The 17,897-nt window shown below is 58.7% G+C and overlaps 1 protein-coding gene across 1 annotated transcript; it reads left to right on the top strand.

Moving 5' to 3' along the window:
* Window positions 1–8,453: 8,453 nt before the first annotated feature.
* Window positions 8,454–17,209, top strand: ABHD17A (abhydrolase domain containing 17A, depalmitoylase). The gene is made up of 5 exons (XM_040629728.1): window positions 8,454–8,539; window positions 12,045–12,581; window positions 13,878–14,072; window positions 16,446–16,625; window positions 16,724–17,209. The coding sequence occupies exons 2-5, from the start codon at window positions 12,250–12,252 to the stop codon at window positions 16,947–16,949; spliced, it is 933 nt and encodes a 310-aa protein (XP_040485662.1). The 5' UTR covers window positions 8,454–8,539; window positions 12,045–12,249; the 3' UTR covers window positions 16,950–17,209.
* The last annotated feature ends 688 nt before the right edge of the window (window positions 17,210–17,897 follow it).

The raw sequence follows: 17,897 nt of genomic DNA on the forward strand, positions 1-17,897 counted from the left end.
GTTGTTCAGAATGTTATTTCCAATACCCTAGATGGTGGTGGTGGTGATTTTTTTTGCATTACTTTTGATTTTTAAATCTATTTCAGTAAAATAGTATTTACGTCCACCACGGAAGTGTTTGTTGTTTTGGGGGATGTTTGGGTTTTGTTTTTTGTTTTTTCCCTTTCGTGAATTTTGGGCACAACGTGAGCGCCTCTCTCTCTTGACCCAGGCTCCAGCTCTACAGAAAAGCACTGGGCAAGTGAGCTCCTGGGTCCACAATCTCTATGCTGAGGTCGGTCATTACTCCCAGATCCACCCTTCAGGAGATGGAGAGGGAGGGGACCTTGTCCTTACATTTAAAAATCGAATAATCAGGGCACAGGGAGCCCGATGTGGGCTCAGTCCCAGGACCCCAGGATCATGACCTGAGCCGAAGGCAGACACCTAACTGACTGAGCCACCCGGCTGCCCCGAGGATGATGATTTCAAGGTTTCCACACACAGCTAGTGCTTCACCCCTGCTTACAGCTGAATAATGTTCCAGTGCGATGGGTTACGTTTGTTTTCCGCTCGTCAAGCCGTGAACGTTTGAGTTGTTTCCACTTCTTGGGGATGATAAGTAACGCTGATTTGAACATGCGTGCACAGGGTCGTATGTGGACATATGCTTTCATCTGCGGCATCACATAGTAACTCAGCCTTTAACCGCAGGAGGGGCGGCCCGTCTGTTTTTCAGCGCTGCTGCCCAATGGCGTGCTCCCATCTGCCTGTGCATGAGGGTCCTCACTGTTCCATACGCTCACCAACATTCAGTATGGCCTGTCTTTTTTTTTTTTAAGATTTATTCATTCATTTGACATAGAGACAGCCAGCGAGAGAGGGAACACAGCAGGGGGAGTGGGAGAGGAAGAAGCAGGCTCATAGCAGAGGAGCCCGATGTGGGGCTCGATCCCAGAACGCTAGGATCACGCCCTGAGCCGAAGGCAGACGCTCAACCGCTGTGTCACCCAGGCGCCCCAGTATGGCCTGTCTTTTTGAAGACAGCTGTCGGAGCAGGTGAGAAGTACCACCTCACTGTGGTTTTGGTTTGCATTTCCCCGATGACGCAAGACATTGAGGTGACGATAATTATGGAACACCTGCTACGCGCCAGGCCCTTTCTTGGGAAAACGGACTTGATCTTTGCCCCAGCAGCGCTCACGAGCCCTGGAAGGAGGCAGATGAGGAAAACAGAACAAGGGTGAGATCTTGCTCGCAGAGTGAGTGCTCTGCGGAGGATGGGAGCCAGTGTCATCTGCACAGGGACAGAAGTGGTCAGGGAAGGCCTCTCCACGTAGGTGACACTTTCCCCGAGCCCCAGACAGTGAAATGTTTTCTGTGGGGAGAGCATTCCATGTGGAGGGGGGCAGGCAGTGCAGAGGTCCTGAGGCAGGACCGAGATCCCACAGGTTGAAGTTTGGTGAACACAGGGGCTCATGAAGGAGAAGCCGAGAAAGCCAGAATGCCACCACTCTGCAAAACCATTTGGCAGTTTCTTTTCTTCCTTCCTTTTTTTTCTTTTTTTAAGAATTTTATTTATTTATTTATTTGACAGAGAGAGAGAGAGAGAGCACGCAAGCAGAGCAGGGGGAGCAACTGGCAGAGGGAGAAGGAGAAGCAAGCTCCCTGCTCAGCAGGGAGCCGGATGCGGGGCTCAATCCCAGGAACTCGGGATCCTGACCTGAGCCAAAACCAAGAGTCGGTCACTCAACTGACGGAGTCACCCAGGCGCCCCTGACAGCTTCCATTAAAGCTAAGCTCATGTACATTCTATGACCATCCGAATCAACTCCTGAATATATAGGCATCTATTACAGACTGAATTGTGCCCCCCCCAGATTTACACCCTGAACCCCTAATTGCCAAGAGCTCAGAATGTGGCTGTATTTAAACACAGGGTCTTTAAAGGGCTGCTTAAGTTCAGATGAGGTCACAAGGGTGTCCCTGATCCAGTGTGACCGGTGTCCTTGTAAGAAGAGGAGATCAGGACACAGAGGGACAACCCTGTGAGGACATGGGGAGAAGACGGCGTCGACACACAGAGGAGAGCACCCCCAGGAGGAACCGGCTGACACCCTGATCTCAGACCTCCCGCCTCTAGGAGAGAATAAATGTCTGTTGTTTAGGCCACCCCCCCGCCTGTGTCACCACGTTACGGCAGCCCCAGAAAACTGATATGGTGCCCAAAAACATGAGTCATCTGTCCAGTAAAAGACTTGCATGAATGTAGCAACTTTACTCATAATAGCCCCAAAGCAGAAGCAACCGAGGGTCCGTCTGCAAGGGAATGGGTCAAGAAATCGCGCTGCATTCGCACCACGGAGTACTTGCCGTGGGGAGGAGGTGTCTCACCTCCGGAGTCTCACCGCACCGGGCGGAGCGAGGAACACCTTGTACGACTCCATCCATGGAAAGTTCAAAATCCGGCGAAGCAAATTCATGGTGATGGAAGTCAACCATCACCATGTGGTACCCTCTGGGAGGGCAGGGCAGGGCCAGGGCCGGGGCAGGAGGGACCCTCCGGGGCCAGGGCGGGGAATGGAGGACATGGGGAACAGTGCACAGGCACCTCTGTGTGTACACAGACATATGGACATGTGGACATAAAAGCAAGTTTTTATAAAGGTTTTATTTTTGAAGAACCATATACCTGCTCCCTGCCCCCCCCCCACAGACTTCCCCATTATCCATGTCTGTCACCAGAGTGGGACATTTGTCACAAGGACAAACCAACAGCGATGTGCCTTTATCATCCGAAGTCCACAGTTGACATTGGGGCTCAGTCTCGGTGTTGTACGTTCCCTGGCTTTGGCCAAATGTGTACAGACACGTACCTACCAACACCGTGTCTACAGAGTTGTTCCCTGCCCTAAAATCCCTCTGTGCCCCACCTGCTCAGCACCCTCGACCCTGGCATCCACAGCGGTTCATCCGCCTCATAGCTTCGCTTTGTCGAGCTTGCAATTAACAGTTATGCACGCTATGCTCTGTAAATCACCTTTTCATTTTTTAAATATCATTTCTGGGTGCATCTGGGAGGATGTTTCTGGGTGAGATTATGATTGGAATTGGTTAGCCTGAGTAAAGCAGGTGCACCTCCCCCAGTGAGTGGATGGCATCTCGTCCATCAGGGACCTGAATTTTAAAGATGGGGAAGGAAGGGAGGATTCGTGCCTTCTGCCTGAGCCCTGGAGCCCTGGAGCCGGGCCCTTGGACTGGGACTCGAGCTTGCCAGCAGCGGATCATGGGACTTCTCAGCCTCCGTAACTGCACGGCCAATTCCTCCTAAGAAATCTGTCTGTAGGGGCTCCTGGGGGGCTCAGTCGGTGAAGCGTCTGCCTTTGGCTCAGGTCATGATCTTTGGGTCCTGGGATTGAGTCCCACATTGGGCTCCCTGCTCCGCATAGAGTCTGCTTCTCCCTCTCTCTCTGCCCCTCACCCCCCCTTGAGCGCATGCGCTCTCTCTCTCTCTCTCACATACTCTCTCTCAAATAAGGAAATAAAATCTTAAAAAAAAATCTGTATATCCATTCTCATATTCTTAGATACCCTATGGTTCTGTTTCTCTGGGGAACCCCGACTAACGCAAGCTCCCAGGCGCTCCTCCAGGCACCCTCTTTTCTGCTTCTAAGTCCCACTCCTGCGGTGGAAGGGGGGGCAGGAGAGGCAGGAGGGGGCACGTAGGCTAGGGGTGAGGGGTCTGGCTGAGTAGACAGGAGAGGGCTGGGTCCCCAGGAAGGGCTTCCCAGGTGAAAGTCCCGAGCCCCCTGGTGCTGGCTCCCTGCAGCGCAGTCCTCTCTGCCCCCCCCCCGCCACCTGCTGGGCCAGTGGTGCTATTTTAAGATGCCCCCCACTTCCTTCCTCACCCTGTCAGGAGCCCACTTCCTGACTGGGTCTCACTCTCTCCTCTCAGGGTGGGGTAAAGACAGACTTTCAAGTTGGGGTGTTTCTCTACCAATTCCAGGGGCCCCAACCCTGAACTTGGGTTTCTCTGTCCATTCTGCAAAGCAGGAGGGGCCATAGAATTTGCAGATCCCTGTTCAAAATGAAAACATGGGGCCCCTTGTTCAAAAATGATTAGGAATTTCAAGACAACAGCCACAGAGCAGTAACCCATGGGAGGAGCTTTTCAGAGCTTGAGGCTCTGGGTGACTGCATGGGTCTCAGCCCCCGCAACTTGTGCTGCCCTGAGCCCCAGGGCTGTGTCCATACCTCATGGTTTCATAAACTTGTATTTATCTATTTTATTGTGATAAAACATACATTAAGATTTGCAATCATAACCGTCTCCCAGGTGCACAGCCCCGCGGCATGAAGCACACTCACCCCATCTGGCAGCCACCCCCACCCCCCTTCTCCAGAACGTTCCATCTCCCCACATGGAGACTCTGTCCCCAAGAAGCATGGACTCCCCAACCCCTGCCCCAGCCCTGGCTCCCACCAGCTCCTCTCTGTCTGTGTGGACGGGACACCTCTGGGGACCTCCCGGGAGTGGGGTCCTGCGGGATGTGTCCTTCTAGGTCTGGCTGCTCTCGCTGAGCCCGGCGTTCTCAGGGTCCCTCCATGTTGTGGCAGGTGTTGGGGTCCGTCCACGTCGTGGCAGGTGTCAGCGTCCTTGCTTTTGTAGCAGGTGCCCCTGTCCGAGTCCCTCGCCCTCTCGGGCAGACCCCAAGAAGCAGAAACATTAACTTTGAACAGCCGGCCTTCTGGAGGCGTTCGGCTTTACTTCAGCCTCTGCCGGATGGTAGCAGTGAGGCACACCAGGCAGGCAAGCCCCAGACAACCTCAGAAGACACATCCAAGGGTGAAGAACAGACGACAGTCACCGGCAATCTCATCTCCCTGCACTGCTGCCCGTTCTCACCGTGGCATTTTTCTCACAGGGGGACCTATGGGTGCTTCGTTCCCTGGACGCAGCAGTGTAGACCTTCTCGTTAGAATCCTCTGCTTCCAGGAATCGTCCCTGCGGGTCCCGGCCCATGAGGGTGAAATGCCCCGTATGCCGGTTTGGTTCTGGCCACAGTCAGAAATAACATGTGTGTCCATCAAGAGGGGACGGAGCATACAGGCGGTGGGCCAGCCTGGGGTAGGAGAGAGGACGCAGCTGGGCCCAGGCAGAAGGGACCACCTGTGCCGTGTTTGTCAAACGCTACTTTGTGTGTTTAAAAGTTTTTAAAAGGGGGGGGAATCTCTTTGCCCATGCTCACAGGTGCACACAGATGGATGGCTTTCTCAGTATAGAAACAGGAGCAGCTGGGAACAGCGGCTGCCTTGGGATGGAATCATCTATTTCCTGGGGAACGGGACTGGGAGCCGGACACTTTATACACTGTCTTTCAGACTCTTTGAATTTTGAACCATGAAAACATAAATGAAAGTAAAATATTAGAACAAACAAACAGGGGCTCCCGGCCGGCTCAGTGGGTGGAAGGTGTGACTCTTGATCGTGGGGTCATGAGCTCAAGCCCCACGTTGGGTATAGAGATTACTTTAAAAAATAAAGCCTTTTAAAAATAAATAAATAAATAAACAAGCAAACAAACTGAAACTAAAACCCAAAGGGACTTGCACTGGTCTCCGTAGCAGAGAGCTGCAGTTTTGTCTGTTTGTTTCTTGTCGAGAGTTGACCACAGTCGCTTTATTGGGCTTCCTGTTGCTGCACTTTGAGGATGTTTTTCCGCTTTTCACAATTAGACACAACACAGGGACAGACAGCTATGGACAGAACTTGCTGTCCTCATTCCATATTATTTGCTTAGATCCTCAGAAGGAGAATTATTCCCTCCACTCCCTCCCACCCTCTGTTCTCTCCTTCAAATCAACATTGATTGAGCACCTACTGAATGTTAAGCCCTGACCTAGAAACACTGGAGACACAACAGGGAACAAAATAGATGCAGGTGCGTTTCCTCTTGGAGCTCACTGGCTAGACCGATGGCTCTAGAACTTTCTGGGTGATGGGCACATTCTCCATCTGTATCATCTAGGAGCTACCAGCCCGCATGTGGCTCTTGAACACTTGAAATGGGCCCTTGCAACTGGAGACCTGAATTCTAAATTTTATTTACTTTTAATCAATTTATTTAAATTTAAGAAGCCACATGGCACATGTATCTTCCACAGTGGACATCACGTAGCTAGAATTCACGGCTCCGGGGTGGGAGCATTTTTAAGACCATTGATTCCTGTGGCCTGTTACTTCCACATAGGCTAAGTGTCTCAGGTCAGGAGAGAGGGAGAAGCGCAGGGCCAGGACCACCTGAGGTCACGGACCTGCCATCCACCGTCACAAAGTCTGTCCTATGGATTGGGGAATCATCCTCATGCCATGTGTTAGGCATCCATCCATTTGTTGGACATCATGGGGGACAGTTGGGGACATGGTGGATGAAAGCCTGGGTCACTGCCGTAAGGAGCTCATGGAATATGGGGAAGACAGATGATAAACAAGGAAACAACCCAATACAATGATTGGAGATAGAAGTCCTGTGATGGCAATAAAGAGGGTGATGGCACAGGGGTGTCTATGGCAGGGACTGGCTGGGTGTGGTTGGGAGGCAGGGTCTCTCTGAGGAGGTGATGTTTGAGCAGGGCCTGAAGATGAGGAGGTGCTGGCCCTGGGGCTATCTGGGGACAGGGCACTGCAGGCAGGAGGTATGGCTGATGCAAAGGCCCTGAGGTAGGAACAAACTCGCGAGGCCAGCATGTCTGGGGCAGAGAGACCAAGGCGAGAAGGGGTAGGAAAAATGGGCCAGCGGCTGGACCACCCAAGACCTTTGGGAAGGGAGGAAAATACACGTGACTGTCCGGAAACAGGGGGGGCCTTACAGCTGTGCTTTTATCTGGCAGAGTTTGCTCTGGTCAGTGGGGGGAGCTCACTGAGGCAGGGCCAACTGCATGTGGGTGGGGATTAAACCTCATTCCCACCTCCTGGGCCCACCCCCCTTTCACTGGTATCTGCCAGTGTTGTCCTTCGGGGCAGAGTGGTCCAGCATGGAGGGAGAGGACCTGTAGAGGAAGGAGGGCTGGGGAACGAGGCTGTGGACAGGCCTCTTGCTGCTCAAAGAAGTCACGAGGAAATCAAGGAAGTTGGCAGGAGCCTGGTGTGGTTGTGACCTTTGGAGCTCAGAAGCACTTCAGCTGACACGGGGAGCCTTGAGGGAGGCAGCCGGGCATGGGGGCTCTGGAGCACCCCTGGACAGTCCCCTGGCACGCAGCTGGGGGAGGTGGCCACAGGAAACCAGGGAAACAACCCCAGGGCAGTCTCCACTCCTGAGCCCAGGTCCTCTCCTGGCCCCTGTCAGAAGGACTGGGGCCCTGGGGGAGGGCTGGCTGGGAAGCCCAGAGCTTCAGGCTTATCTCTGTAAACAAAACTGAAGATTAGAGTCCCTGGGGGAGGAGTGGGGGCTGGGGCCGAGGGCATGGGGTGGAAAAGGCACGCAGGCAGGGGGAAATGGGAGGCAGGGTGGCGGCCGGGAGGGGCAAGGCTGTCCAGCTAATTCACAATCCCGCCTCCGGGCTGGTCCCCGTTGGCCTCTGCGGACTCTGTCTCTGTCCCTGTCACCTCTTCTGCAGGCCTGTCCTGACCACTGTCTCAACAGAGGTCCATCAGCAAACTCCTGCCACACTCCCCGTTGGGCTGCCAACCGTCGACCTTATCTGTCTCTTGTTCCTTCCTCGTGTAATGTTCCGCTCCCTCCCTGCAGTGTAAGGGGAGACTGGACTAGGGTGAGGAGTGTGAGACACTCCCAAAAGGCACAAGTTTAAGGGACACCCAAAAAGCTCAGCTGCAAAGATTCATAGTATTTTAATGCAATATCTAAAAAGCTGAAATTAACGCAAAATAATCCACGATGAACAAAACATCGAGATTTTGAAAAAGGTAGGATCCGACCCTGCACTTGCATGACCTTGCCTCCCTCTCTTGACCCTGTCAGGGCCCCCGGTCCAATAAAATTTTGTCGCTGTTTTGAGAGTGCATTAGCAGTTTTATCCCGGTGACTGAGTTTTATGGCACCTCTGTAAATTTTGCTTCCGAAGCGAGTGCCTCACTCGCCTCCCCCTAGCTCTAGGCCCTGGAATGAGTGAAAGAACGAATGAATGGCTGTGCCTCTTTGGAAAACCAGGGCTGCAAGCCGGGGCTCGGCCCCGCGCACTCCGCCATGCCCGCCCCCAGGAGCCGGTCCCGCCCACCCCTGCCATGCCCCGCCCCATCAGGGGGTCAGCCCCTCCCCCAAGCCCGGCTCCGCCAACCACAATCATGCCCCGCCCACAGCCCCGCCCCCGGGCCCCGGCGCTCTCAGCGCTAGCGCCTGTCCGCAGCCCCTGGGCCCCCGCGCGCGTCTCGCGTCACTTCCGGGGCGGTGGCGGGATCGAGGCTCATTTCCGCTCGTGGGGGTGCGGCAGCGGCGGCGGCGCAGGAGGCCGGGCCGGGGCGCCGAGGGACGGACGGACGCACGGGCGGGCGGCCGGGAGCCATGGAGCGCGGCCCCGGGGCCGGGGGGCGCGGGCCGCCGCGGTGAGTGTCTAGCAGGGGCGAGCGCGGGGGCGCGGGGCGACCTCAGTGCCACCCGCGGCCGTTTGGGGAGCTGGGCCTGCCCGCGAGGCCGGGACAGCCAGGTGGGACGCCCCCGAGACCTCTCACTCCTGGGGAGGCCGCGGTCCGGGCTGTAAGACCCGCGGCCCAGGCCGGGCATGGCGGACCAGCGTTCCGACCCCGGCGGAGCCCTGTTCCAGATCCTTTGAGTTCTCCGATGAGGGGTGGGTGTTCACCCTCCAGGTGACGCGGCCCCGGCCGCGGGGGGAGCGCCGTCCGAATTGTGGACTCTGCTCACGCCCCCGAAGCGCCGACCCTCCACCCCCAGCCCGACACCCGGGCCCGCCGCAGCATCCCACGGCGGAGCCCTGCTTCCTAAATGTCTCCCGGACGCCTCTGCCCCTTCGCAGGCGTCTTCCGGCCGCCTGGGACACCTGGGTGGGCTTCCCGGTCTCCGCTCCCGTTGGCTCTCCAGGTTGCAGCCAGGGAGCACACCGCAACCCCTAACCCGTGGTGTCCATGCTCGGCCCAGGATTCCTCCAGGATGGAGTCCAAACTCTGCAGCAGGGCTCACGGGCGCGGCCTGACCCAACCCTGGCGCCCTCAGGGACCCTTCTGGTCACCTCTTCCTCCCAGTGTCCACTCAAGCGGGAGACCTGCAGTTCCTGGGACTCGCCGTCACCTCCTGGGTTTTGCTCTGCCGTATGCCCTGTCCCCCGGCCACTTTGTCTGCACCTTTCAGACTGCACCTTCTTCCAGACAGCTGTCCCACCCCAACTGGCTGGGTGAGGTGCCGTCACCGTCGTTCGTATTTAGGTCATCCTAGATATTGCAGTTGCTTGGTTCCTTGTTGGTCCTCAGAACACCAGCAGCCCTCACAGGGCCTGACCGGGGGGGGGGGGGTTTGCTGGCGGCAGAGTGCCCAGTGTGCACTTGTGGAGGGAACTGCTGGGGTGCTGGGTGCCAGGGGTTTGTGTCCAGTGAGTGAAGCAGTGGGTGTGCACTGCCCGGTCGGAGGCCCCGCTCTCAGGGCTCACTCAGTGACACTCATAAATGGCGTGAGGGAGGTCCCAGGTAAGCGTGGCCCAAGAAAAAACTGTCCTCCTTCCTTGTCAAGCCTGGCAGCCTCTGTAGCTTCCCCCTTTTGTCTTTACCTCTTGTCATTTGCTCATTCGTTCTGCCAGTGTTGACTGAGCAAGAACAGAGAGTCGTCCTGTCCTCATGGAGTTTCTCTTCGATTGCCCTGGGCGGTGGGGAATGGGTGAGGGGTTGGTTAAACTTGTACAGACAAGCTGTGGTGAGTGCTGTGGAGACAGTCTTGGAACCATGAGAGCATGGGGTGTCTTGACCTGCTTTGGAAGGCCTCTCCAGGGGCGCTGGAAGGGAGATCCGAAGGGTGGACAGGACAAGGGGCAAGGGCCATCTAGCGAGATTGGGGGAGGGAGTCCCTGGCAGGGCAACTGCATGGACTCTGACTTGTCTGGGGAGAGCTAAGGGAGTGGGGTACACGGTGAGTGAGACTGCAGAGGTCGGCCCTTGACAGGGACATCCAGAAGAAAGGTGGTGTGCTGGGGTGTGTGCTGGGAGAAGAGTGTGGCTGCCGGGGAGAGTGGTGTGGGGGTGGGCAGCAAGCAACCAGACAGTGCAGCAGCCCAGGTGAAAGGTGGCCTGCGTGTGGACCAGGTGTTTGTAGGAGGAAGACCCATCAGACCCCAGTGGAGGGAGGAGTCAAGGATGACATCCTTGTTTCTGGCTAGGGCAGTGGGGCTTGTCCACTTGGGTGTGCCCCTTCGTTTCCTCAGTTGCCGGGGGGCTCCTACCTGCCCACCTGGCCCTCAGCCAGGCCTTCCTCTTGAAACCAATCTTCACCGAGCTGTGCAGACTCGAGCCCCTCCCTGCCTCCCCAGCACGAGTGCAGTGTCGCTGTTTGGGTCTGGATCTCCGAGAATATATTGAAGCAGCCTGGCTTGGTTGACTGGTTGACATTTGGGGACAGATCATTTTTTTGGGCAAAGGGAGGGCATCCTGTGCCCTGTAGAGTGTCCATCAGCATCCCTGGCCTCCACCCATTCAGTGCCGGGTTTATCCTTCCACTTTGTGACAACCCAAAATGTCCCCCCATGTTGACAAGTGTCCTGGGGGGCAAACTCCTGCATCTGAGAACAAGAACGATAGAGCCTTTCCTTTGAAAAACACTTGTGTGTACAGTGAGCATCCCGCCTGGGAGTTCTGCGAGTTCAGGTACTCCGTGGCTTTCACAGCTCCCGCCCACTCCCCCGTGTGCCCCAAATCTGGGCAAAGGCAGGCTGTGGCTCTCTGCAGCCCTTGGTGGCAGATCACAGGTCCACAGGGCCTCAGCCTGCTCTGCTCTGCATCTGTGTGTCCCTGGCCCAGTGGTCTGCAAAACTGCACATGCTGGGGTGCTCTGCTGCTACGACTGAGCCGTGAGTTTGTCTCTCCCTCGTCCAAGTCTGTAAGGAAAGGCCTGCGAAGTGGTTAGGTCTCTCTCAAACCTTCGTATTTCTTTCAGTGTCTGTGTTGGCAGCGCCGTGTGGAATTGCAGTTGTTCTTGGGATTTGGCTGTAGTTTGTGTAATGTGTACTGTGTGTGTCTTTGAGCCCTCAACTCGCCCCCCACCCCGTCCACTACCTAATTCTCTCATTTACTCCCCCTGGGAGTTGAGAGGTGTCTTCACTGGTAAGTGAGGAGACGAGGCCCAGGAAGGGAAAGAGCCTTGCCCAAGGCCACAGAGCCCTAAGTTGGTAGAGCTGGAGCAGGAACTCCTTCAGGCTCCAGGGCCCCCTCCCCCCAGCCTGGCCCCGAGCACAGGGAAGAGCCATTGTCCCAGCTTAGCCTCTAGATGTATCCTGCTTTTGTTACCAGAGCCTTTGTTTGTTGTATGTCGCCTGCCTCTGGACAGCGCAGTCCTGCCCCGCAAGGCCTGGCCCCCTGGAGCATGCTCCCAAGTCCCTCCAGGCAGCAGTCTGTCCTCACCTTGGCTGCTTTGTGTCACCTGGGGGTGGCAGATGAATCCTTGGATAGCATGGAGATAGTCTGGGGGGAGAGTCTGTGCCAGCTGTGTGGACAGAGGCATAGGGAGGGTGACAGGGTGTGTGTGGGCCCAGAGCTGGGACTGTGTGGGGGACAGCTGGGGTGGGCCAGGGGTCTGATTGCCCAGCACAGCCTGCATGCCGAGGCTGGGCTGACAGGCGGGGGCTTACATGGCAAGAGTTAGTGACTGCATGCTGAGGAAGGGTATGCTGGTCTGGTCAGCTTTGGGTCCCACAGAGGTCCCCTGCGAGGTACCTGGTCCCTGTGGTTGAGGAGCTGGCCCCACAGGTCCGTGGGGTGGAGGGTGGAGCAGTTTGGGCAGAAGAGGGTGGACTGGACTGTGAGAAAGGTCAAGAGGCTTGGTATGGATAAGATTGGGTCACCTGCCTCCCAGTGGAACCCCAAGGGAACCCCCCCTCTTGCTTTTCCCCTGCAGGGTTTCCCTCTGCACGACATGGAGATGCAAGTCTGCGAGGCTCCCGAGGGCTCAGCTTGGACCACGATGGGGCTGGGCTGCGGCCTCCTAAGGGGGCTCTTGTCTGGGGCGGTGGCTGGGGGTTGCCCTCCCCCCTGCCCGCGTCTCAGAGCACCCCCACCCCTCCCCTGCCAAGTGGGGCCCACCCTGGGGCCTGGCGCCCGCCATGAACGGCCTGTCAGTGAGCGAGCTCTGCTGCCTTTTCTGCTGCCCACCCTGCCCCGGCCGCATTGCCGCCAAGCTCGCCTTCCTGCCGCCGGAGCCCACCTACTCGCTGGTGCCCGAGCCCGAGCCAGGGCCTGGTGGGGCTGGGGCCGCCCCTTCGGGGACCCTGCGGGCCTCTGCTGGCAGCCCTGGGCGCTGGAAGCTCCACCTGATGGAGCGTGCTGATTTCCAGTACAGCCAGCGTGAGCTGGATACCATCGAGGTCTTCCTGACCAAGAGCAGCCGGGGCAACCGCATCTCCTGCATGTACGTGCGCTGTGTGCCCGGCGCCAGGTGAGCCTTACAGACGGGACCGGGGTGGGACCCAGACACCACGTGGACGGGTGGAAGGACCTGGTAAGGGAGACCTGGGGGGCTCCTGGCACAGGATGGGCTCGGGCCTCCGGCCTCTCGTTTCCTGCCAGCGGTAGCCCCTGAGGGCCAGAGCCTGGGTGAGAGCCTGTCTGGCGGAGCGGGTGCCTGGGGAATTCTTGCCAAAGGGGTGGCAGATCACATCCACCAGGAACGGGCCTCAGTCCACCCAAGGCCACAGGGGACTGCCCTGGGCCCTTAATGCTGGGTGTCCTTCCGGGTGCGGCCCCATCTTGCGGATGAGTAGCCTGAGGCTTGGGGGGGTGGTTCTGAGGGGCCATGTTGAACCTGCTTGATGAGGGGCTGCCTGCTTCAGGGTCTCAGTGCTCACCTGCCCAGGGAAGGGTTCCTGGGTGTTTGGTGCTCAGTGAAGCCTTGGCATTCACTTTGCGCCCAGGGCACCCGAGGCCTGGCAGGTGGCTCTGGCCAAGTCTTACTTCTCATTACCAGGGTGTCCTTGGGGCCTGGGAGTACAGCTCTTCCCTGAGTACTGCAGTGGGAAAGAGGTGGGGCCTTCCAGGTGTTTCTCCCTTTAGAGGAGGCGGGGTTCTGAGTTCGGGTCTGAGTTCAAAGGGCAAGTGTTTACCTTGTAGCTAGGCTGGGGCCCAGGGGTGCTGGAGGAAGAAGACTCTAGGAGCCCGTTGGCCAGGATCCAGCCTGTCGGCGTGACCTGGGTCAGTCCTGATCTGCCAGCAGCCTTGCAGGGCAGGAATGAGTGTTGGGGTCATGTTCTTTGGGAGTCGGAGGAAGTGCTGTGAGTAGGGATCGGCTTTATTCATTTGTGGGGGCAAAGGTTGGTGCCAGCTGTCAGGAGGAGAAGCCGCTGTCTCATTCTCCAGAAGGTTCCAAGCAGCGGGCATATGTGCGTGCCATCCTTGGGCTGTCAGAGGCCCTCTAAAAGGCGTGGTTCCAGAGGAGAGACAGCCGCCGCCCAGAGGGAATACACGTGGCGGTCGCTGTGCTTGCTAAGCTAGCGTGGTGGGTCCACCCTGTACCGAGGCTGTGGGTGATGGTCCCAGCGGTTCCCTTTCACAGAGGGGACGTCTGAGGCTCTGCTGGCTGTCCCCTGCCCGAGACCACACAGCCAGGAGGAGCCGGGCCGCTTTGTGGCAGAGGAGGCCCGTCTCCCTCATTAATACTCTTGTCCGTGGTGGCTGCGGGGACGGGGCTGTGCGTCCCACCCCTTGCCCTCTGACCCGTCCCCTCCCCCTGCCCCAGGTACACGCTGCTCTTCTCGCACGGCAACGCGGTGGACCTGGGCCAGATGAGCAGCTTCTACATCGGCCTGGGCTCGCGCATCAACTGCAACGTCTTCTCTTACGACTACTCCGGCTACGGCGTCAGCTCGGGCAAGCCCTCCGAGAAGAACCTGTACGCCGACATCGACGCCGCCTGGCAGGCGCTGCGCACCAGGTGAGTTTTGTGTTGGGGTGGGTGGCCGTCAGGAGAGGGAGCCGTCGGCGGCCACGCTGGGTGACAGGGTGAGGTCTGACCTGTGTCCCCTTGGTGTGACAGGCATGCTTGACGTGCAGGGAGGTGGGGTGGGCGCTCTTCTCTCTGGGTGCGGGCCCCTCCTCCCCTCCTGGGAACCCCTTGCCTGGCAGGGGTGTAGATGGGCTGGGGCTGTCCCTAGGGGAGTGGAGGCTCTGCCGGGAGGGGGTGGATGGAGGACGAGGGCCCAGGAGGCAGTGTGTGCAGGTTGTATGAAAAGACCTGAGAGTCCTGCAGCGAAGGGAGCATTGCTTTGCAGGGTAGAGGGCTGGCCTGTGAAGCATGAGTGGCCATTGACTGTGGTCTACTCTTGGTAGGGATCCTCTGGGCCTGGAGGGTTCTGGAAACTTCTAGAGGCTTCTATCAGGCAGCTAGGTGTCTAGCACAGCCCTGGGAGCCAGTGGGAGGCTAGCAAGCAGAGGCTAGGTCCTCCCTGGGTGTGGGCCCCTAGCACATACCTGTGTGCTTGACTCAGGGCCACAGAAGTCTGGGCCACGCCTTCCTCCCTGGACCCCCACCATGCTGTGAGCATCCAGCTCCTGGGCAGCCCCCTTCCCACCCTACCGCTTGCTCACTGAAAACATTTGCTGGGTGTCTGAGAATCCAAAGAATCTTCTGGAAGGAGGCAACCCTGACTGACTCTGGCCCTTCTGGAGGTGGTGCCCCGCCTACTGCCTTCTTGGGGCTGCCCCATCCCAGCCCTGCCTGGCCGACCCGCCCCACCCGTTCCTACAGGGACCAAAGTCAGCTTGCCCTGGGGAGGTGGGGACCCTGGTTGCCGAAGTGATGCACCAGGCAGTCTGTGCTGCAGGCCCCAGGAGTGGGGTCCCCTGGCACCCCCCTGGCCCTGGGGACCCGTCCTGGGCGGCGCGGTGCAGGTACGTGCTGCCTTCGGCTTCCTCAGCCCTTCCTGCTGCTCCTGCTGGCTGGGCGTGGCTGGCAGATCACACCCCGCTCTGGGGTGACAGATCTGAGTTCTGTCCATCCCGCCATCTATCCTGCTGCCAGCACTGTCTTCCAGAGACCTGATCCTTCCGGGAAAGAGTCAGTGGGACTCTCTAGGCCCGAGTGGTGACTGGGGGCTGGGGAGGTCTGGGGAAGAATTGTTCTCCATCTGGCACCTATCTTATTTTTCCAGTTGGAGATGTCCCAGCGTTAGGCCTGGACTGGTGCTCGGTTTAGTGGTGGCTGCCGTGGTGCGGGGAGCAGGCTGAGGCGTGGCGGCCAGGGTGGTAGGCCTAAGGCCAGGTGGTGTCCCTGAAACCTGGGGCCAGGCAGTTGTGACCTGGAGTGCTGCCAGGACAGAGACAGGTGTGGATGGCCCCTGACTAGACAGGGAGTTGGAGTCTTGCCTCCTGGGTGGGTTGCACAGGTGAGATGCAGAAGGGTGTCCCCTTGGTATATCAGGGTCCAGGTTTGTGGGAGGAGAATCATGGAGGCCTCTTACCCAGGGAGGGTGGCCAGTGGGTCCCCATGCAGGTGGGAATGGGCATTTGGAGGCTGTGGAGCTGGCTTGGGGCTGCATCAGCTGTGCTGGGGGTCGGGTGGGGTGCTGGGGGAGTCATTGAGGGGGGTGGGTGGCAGGGTGAGGGGAAGGGCTGGGGCCTGGACGTGGGAGGTCGTACCCACCTTCACACAGGAGCCACCATTCCTGGTCACCTGTGTTGTACTAAGCACCTCACTGGGCATGCCAGACTCCGAGGGGCTGCCAGCTGGCTGATAAAATCAGGGGACACAGCTACCATGATTTCTCATGGCCAACAGGATGGGTGAGGGATGCTGGGAGGAAGACGGGTCCCCTGCCTGTGCTCCCAGGAACTGGGTGCGGCCCTGGGCCCTGGGTGCGGCCCAGGACCCTTGCCTGTCTGATCACATGTTCCTCCTGGGAGTGTGTGTGGGGGATGGGGGTTTGGTGGGGGGGGAGCAGGAGAGGCCTCAGGGTCTGCCCTGCCCCCCAGAAGCCCAAGTATGGCCTTGGAGCCCTCACCAGGGGCACTCCACACCTGTGATCCAAGTTGATATTGTTGCTAAAACAGGGTTAGGGCCAGGTGGGGCTGCAGCTGGGCCAGCCCTCTGCACATCTGCCTAGGCCCTGCCTCCTCCTTACTGAGCAGACTTGTTCATTGTTGGGGGACAGGGGTGGGGAGTAGGGGGATTGTCTCTGGGCCCAGCCCGGTTGCCTGGAGGCTGCGCAGGGAGAATGGGGGACTGCCCCAGAGGGCAGGGGGCAGGAGGGGTGTGTGTGCTACTTGCCGTGGCTGCTGCTGGCTGCGGCTGATCCTGCCCCACTGTCAGGTATGGCATCAGCCCGGACAGCATCGTCCTGTATGGGCAGAGCATCGGCACGGTGCCCACCGTGGACCTGGCCTCTCGCTATGAGTGCGCTGCCGTGGTGCTGCACTCTCCGCTCACCTCAGGCATGCGCGTTGCCTTCCCTGACACCAAGAAGACCTACTGCTTCGATGCGTTCCCCAAGTGAGAGAGGGATGGAGGCGGGTGGCGAGGGGAGGCCAGGGGTGGGGCTTCTGTGGGGCGGGGCACTGCTCCGAGCCTTGACGTGCCCTGCCCTACAGCATCGAGAAGGTGTCCAAGATCACGTCACCGGTGCTCATCATCCATGGCACGGAGGACGAAGTAATCGACTTCTCCCACGGGCTGGCGCTCTATGAGCGCTGTCCCAAGGCCGTGGAGCCGCTGTGGGTGGAGGGCGCCGGGCACAACGACATCGAGCTCTACAGCCAGTACTTGGAGCGCCTGCGCCGCTTCATCTCCCAGGAGCTGCCCAGCCAGCGCGCCTAGCCTAGCCCTGAGCCGTGCCGGGACTTCAGCAATAAGGCGGCGCCTGGACCTCGCCCCCGCCCCGGCCCGGGGGCTGCATGTGAACCCCCAGGCACCCCAGTCCTCCGAGGCAGCTGGAGGGTAGGGGGCCGGGGCCAGGCGGGGACCTGCCCCAGCCCAGGGGCCGTGGACGATGTACAGGCGCAGAGCTATGCTCTCCTTTCCTTTTGGAAGCAAAAAGAAGGAAAAACGTGAAAACAAATTAAAGATTTAAAATTTTAGGGTTCCTCTCCTTTTTGTGGTTCATGCATGCTCTCAGGGCCCAGTGAGTTGGACAAGGGGGCAGGGCTTCGCCTCCAAACTCCCAGGACATTTTGGCACAAATGCAGGGGTCAAGTCACTGTCCCTGTGGAAGAGGGGGTGGGTTTGGGTCCCATCCAGGGTCCCACCTCTTGAGGCTACTGGTTGGGTGGTGATGGGTGGGTAGGCAGCATTCGAACCCAGGACCCTTGCCTGTCTGATCACATGTTCCTCCTGGGAGTGTGGGGGCTCCCTCTGCTCTGGGGGCGGGGGCCCATTCCACTCCTATGTGGTAGATAAGGATGCAAGGTCTGGGAGGTGCTGTGCTGTCGCTGGGCTGCCTTAGCTGTCCTACCTGTCCTCACCCCCCTCCCCCGCACAGAGAGCCAAGAGAGCCCGCCCTGGCCGTGACAGGTCCAAAGGCCCAGCAGGGTCTCTCCAGGAAAGGGGCCCGGGACTGGGATACGGGGAGCACTCCCGCCTTGGGGCCATCCAAGCGTGTCCTCCCGGGGTGCCATTGAAGGCGGGGCTGAGCCAGGGTCTCCCTGGACCTCACCACCAGCCCCTGGAGTGCCCTGTACACCGCGTCAAAGGCAGAAGGGCCTGGGGACGAGTGGCCTGTCGTCCGCGGCGACTCATCCTGTGTTGCTGCAGCAGGCCGTGGCGAAG

The sequence above is a fragment of the Ursus maritimus genome, unplaced genomic scaffold, assembly GCF_017311325.1.
Source record: "Ursus maritimus isolate PB19 unplaced genomic scaffold, ASM1731132v1 scaffold_14, whole genome shotgun sequence".
In the NCBI taxonomy this organism is placed as follows: domain Eukaryota; kingdom Metazoa; phylum Chordata; class Mammalia; order Carnivora; family Ursidae; genus Ursus; species Ursus maritimus.

What these genes read in the sequence shown, in the direction of transcription:
- ABHD17A (XM_040629728.1), top strand. Translation starts at nt 12,250, where the DNA reads ATGAACGGCCTGTCAGTGAGCGAGCTCTGCTGCCTTTTCTGCTGCCCA. An exon ending in CGCTGTGTGCCCGGCGCCAG is followed by an intron (nt 12,582 to 13,877) that starts GTGAGCCTTACA and finishes CCCCTGCCCCAG; the next exon opens with GTACACGCTGCTCTTCTCGC. An exon ending in TGCTTCGATGCGTTCCCCAA is followed by an intron (nt 16,626 to 16,723) that starts GTGAGAGAGGGA and finishes CCTGCCCTACAG; the next exon opens with CATCGAGAAGGTGTCCAAGA.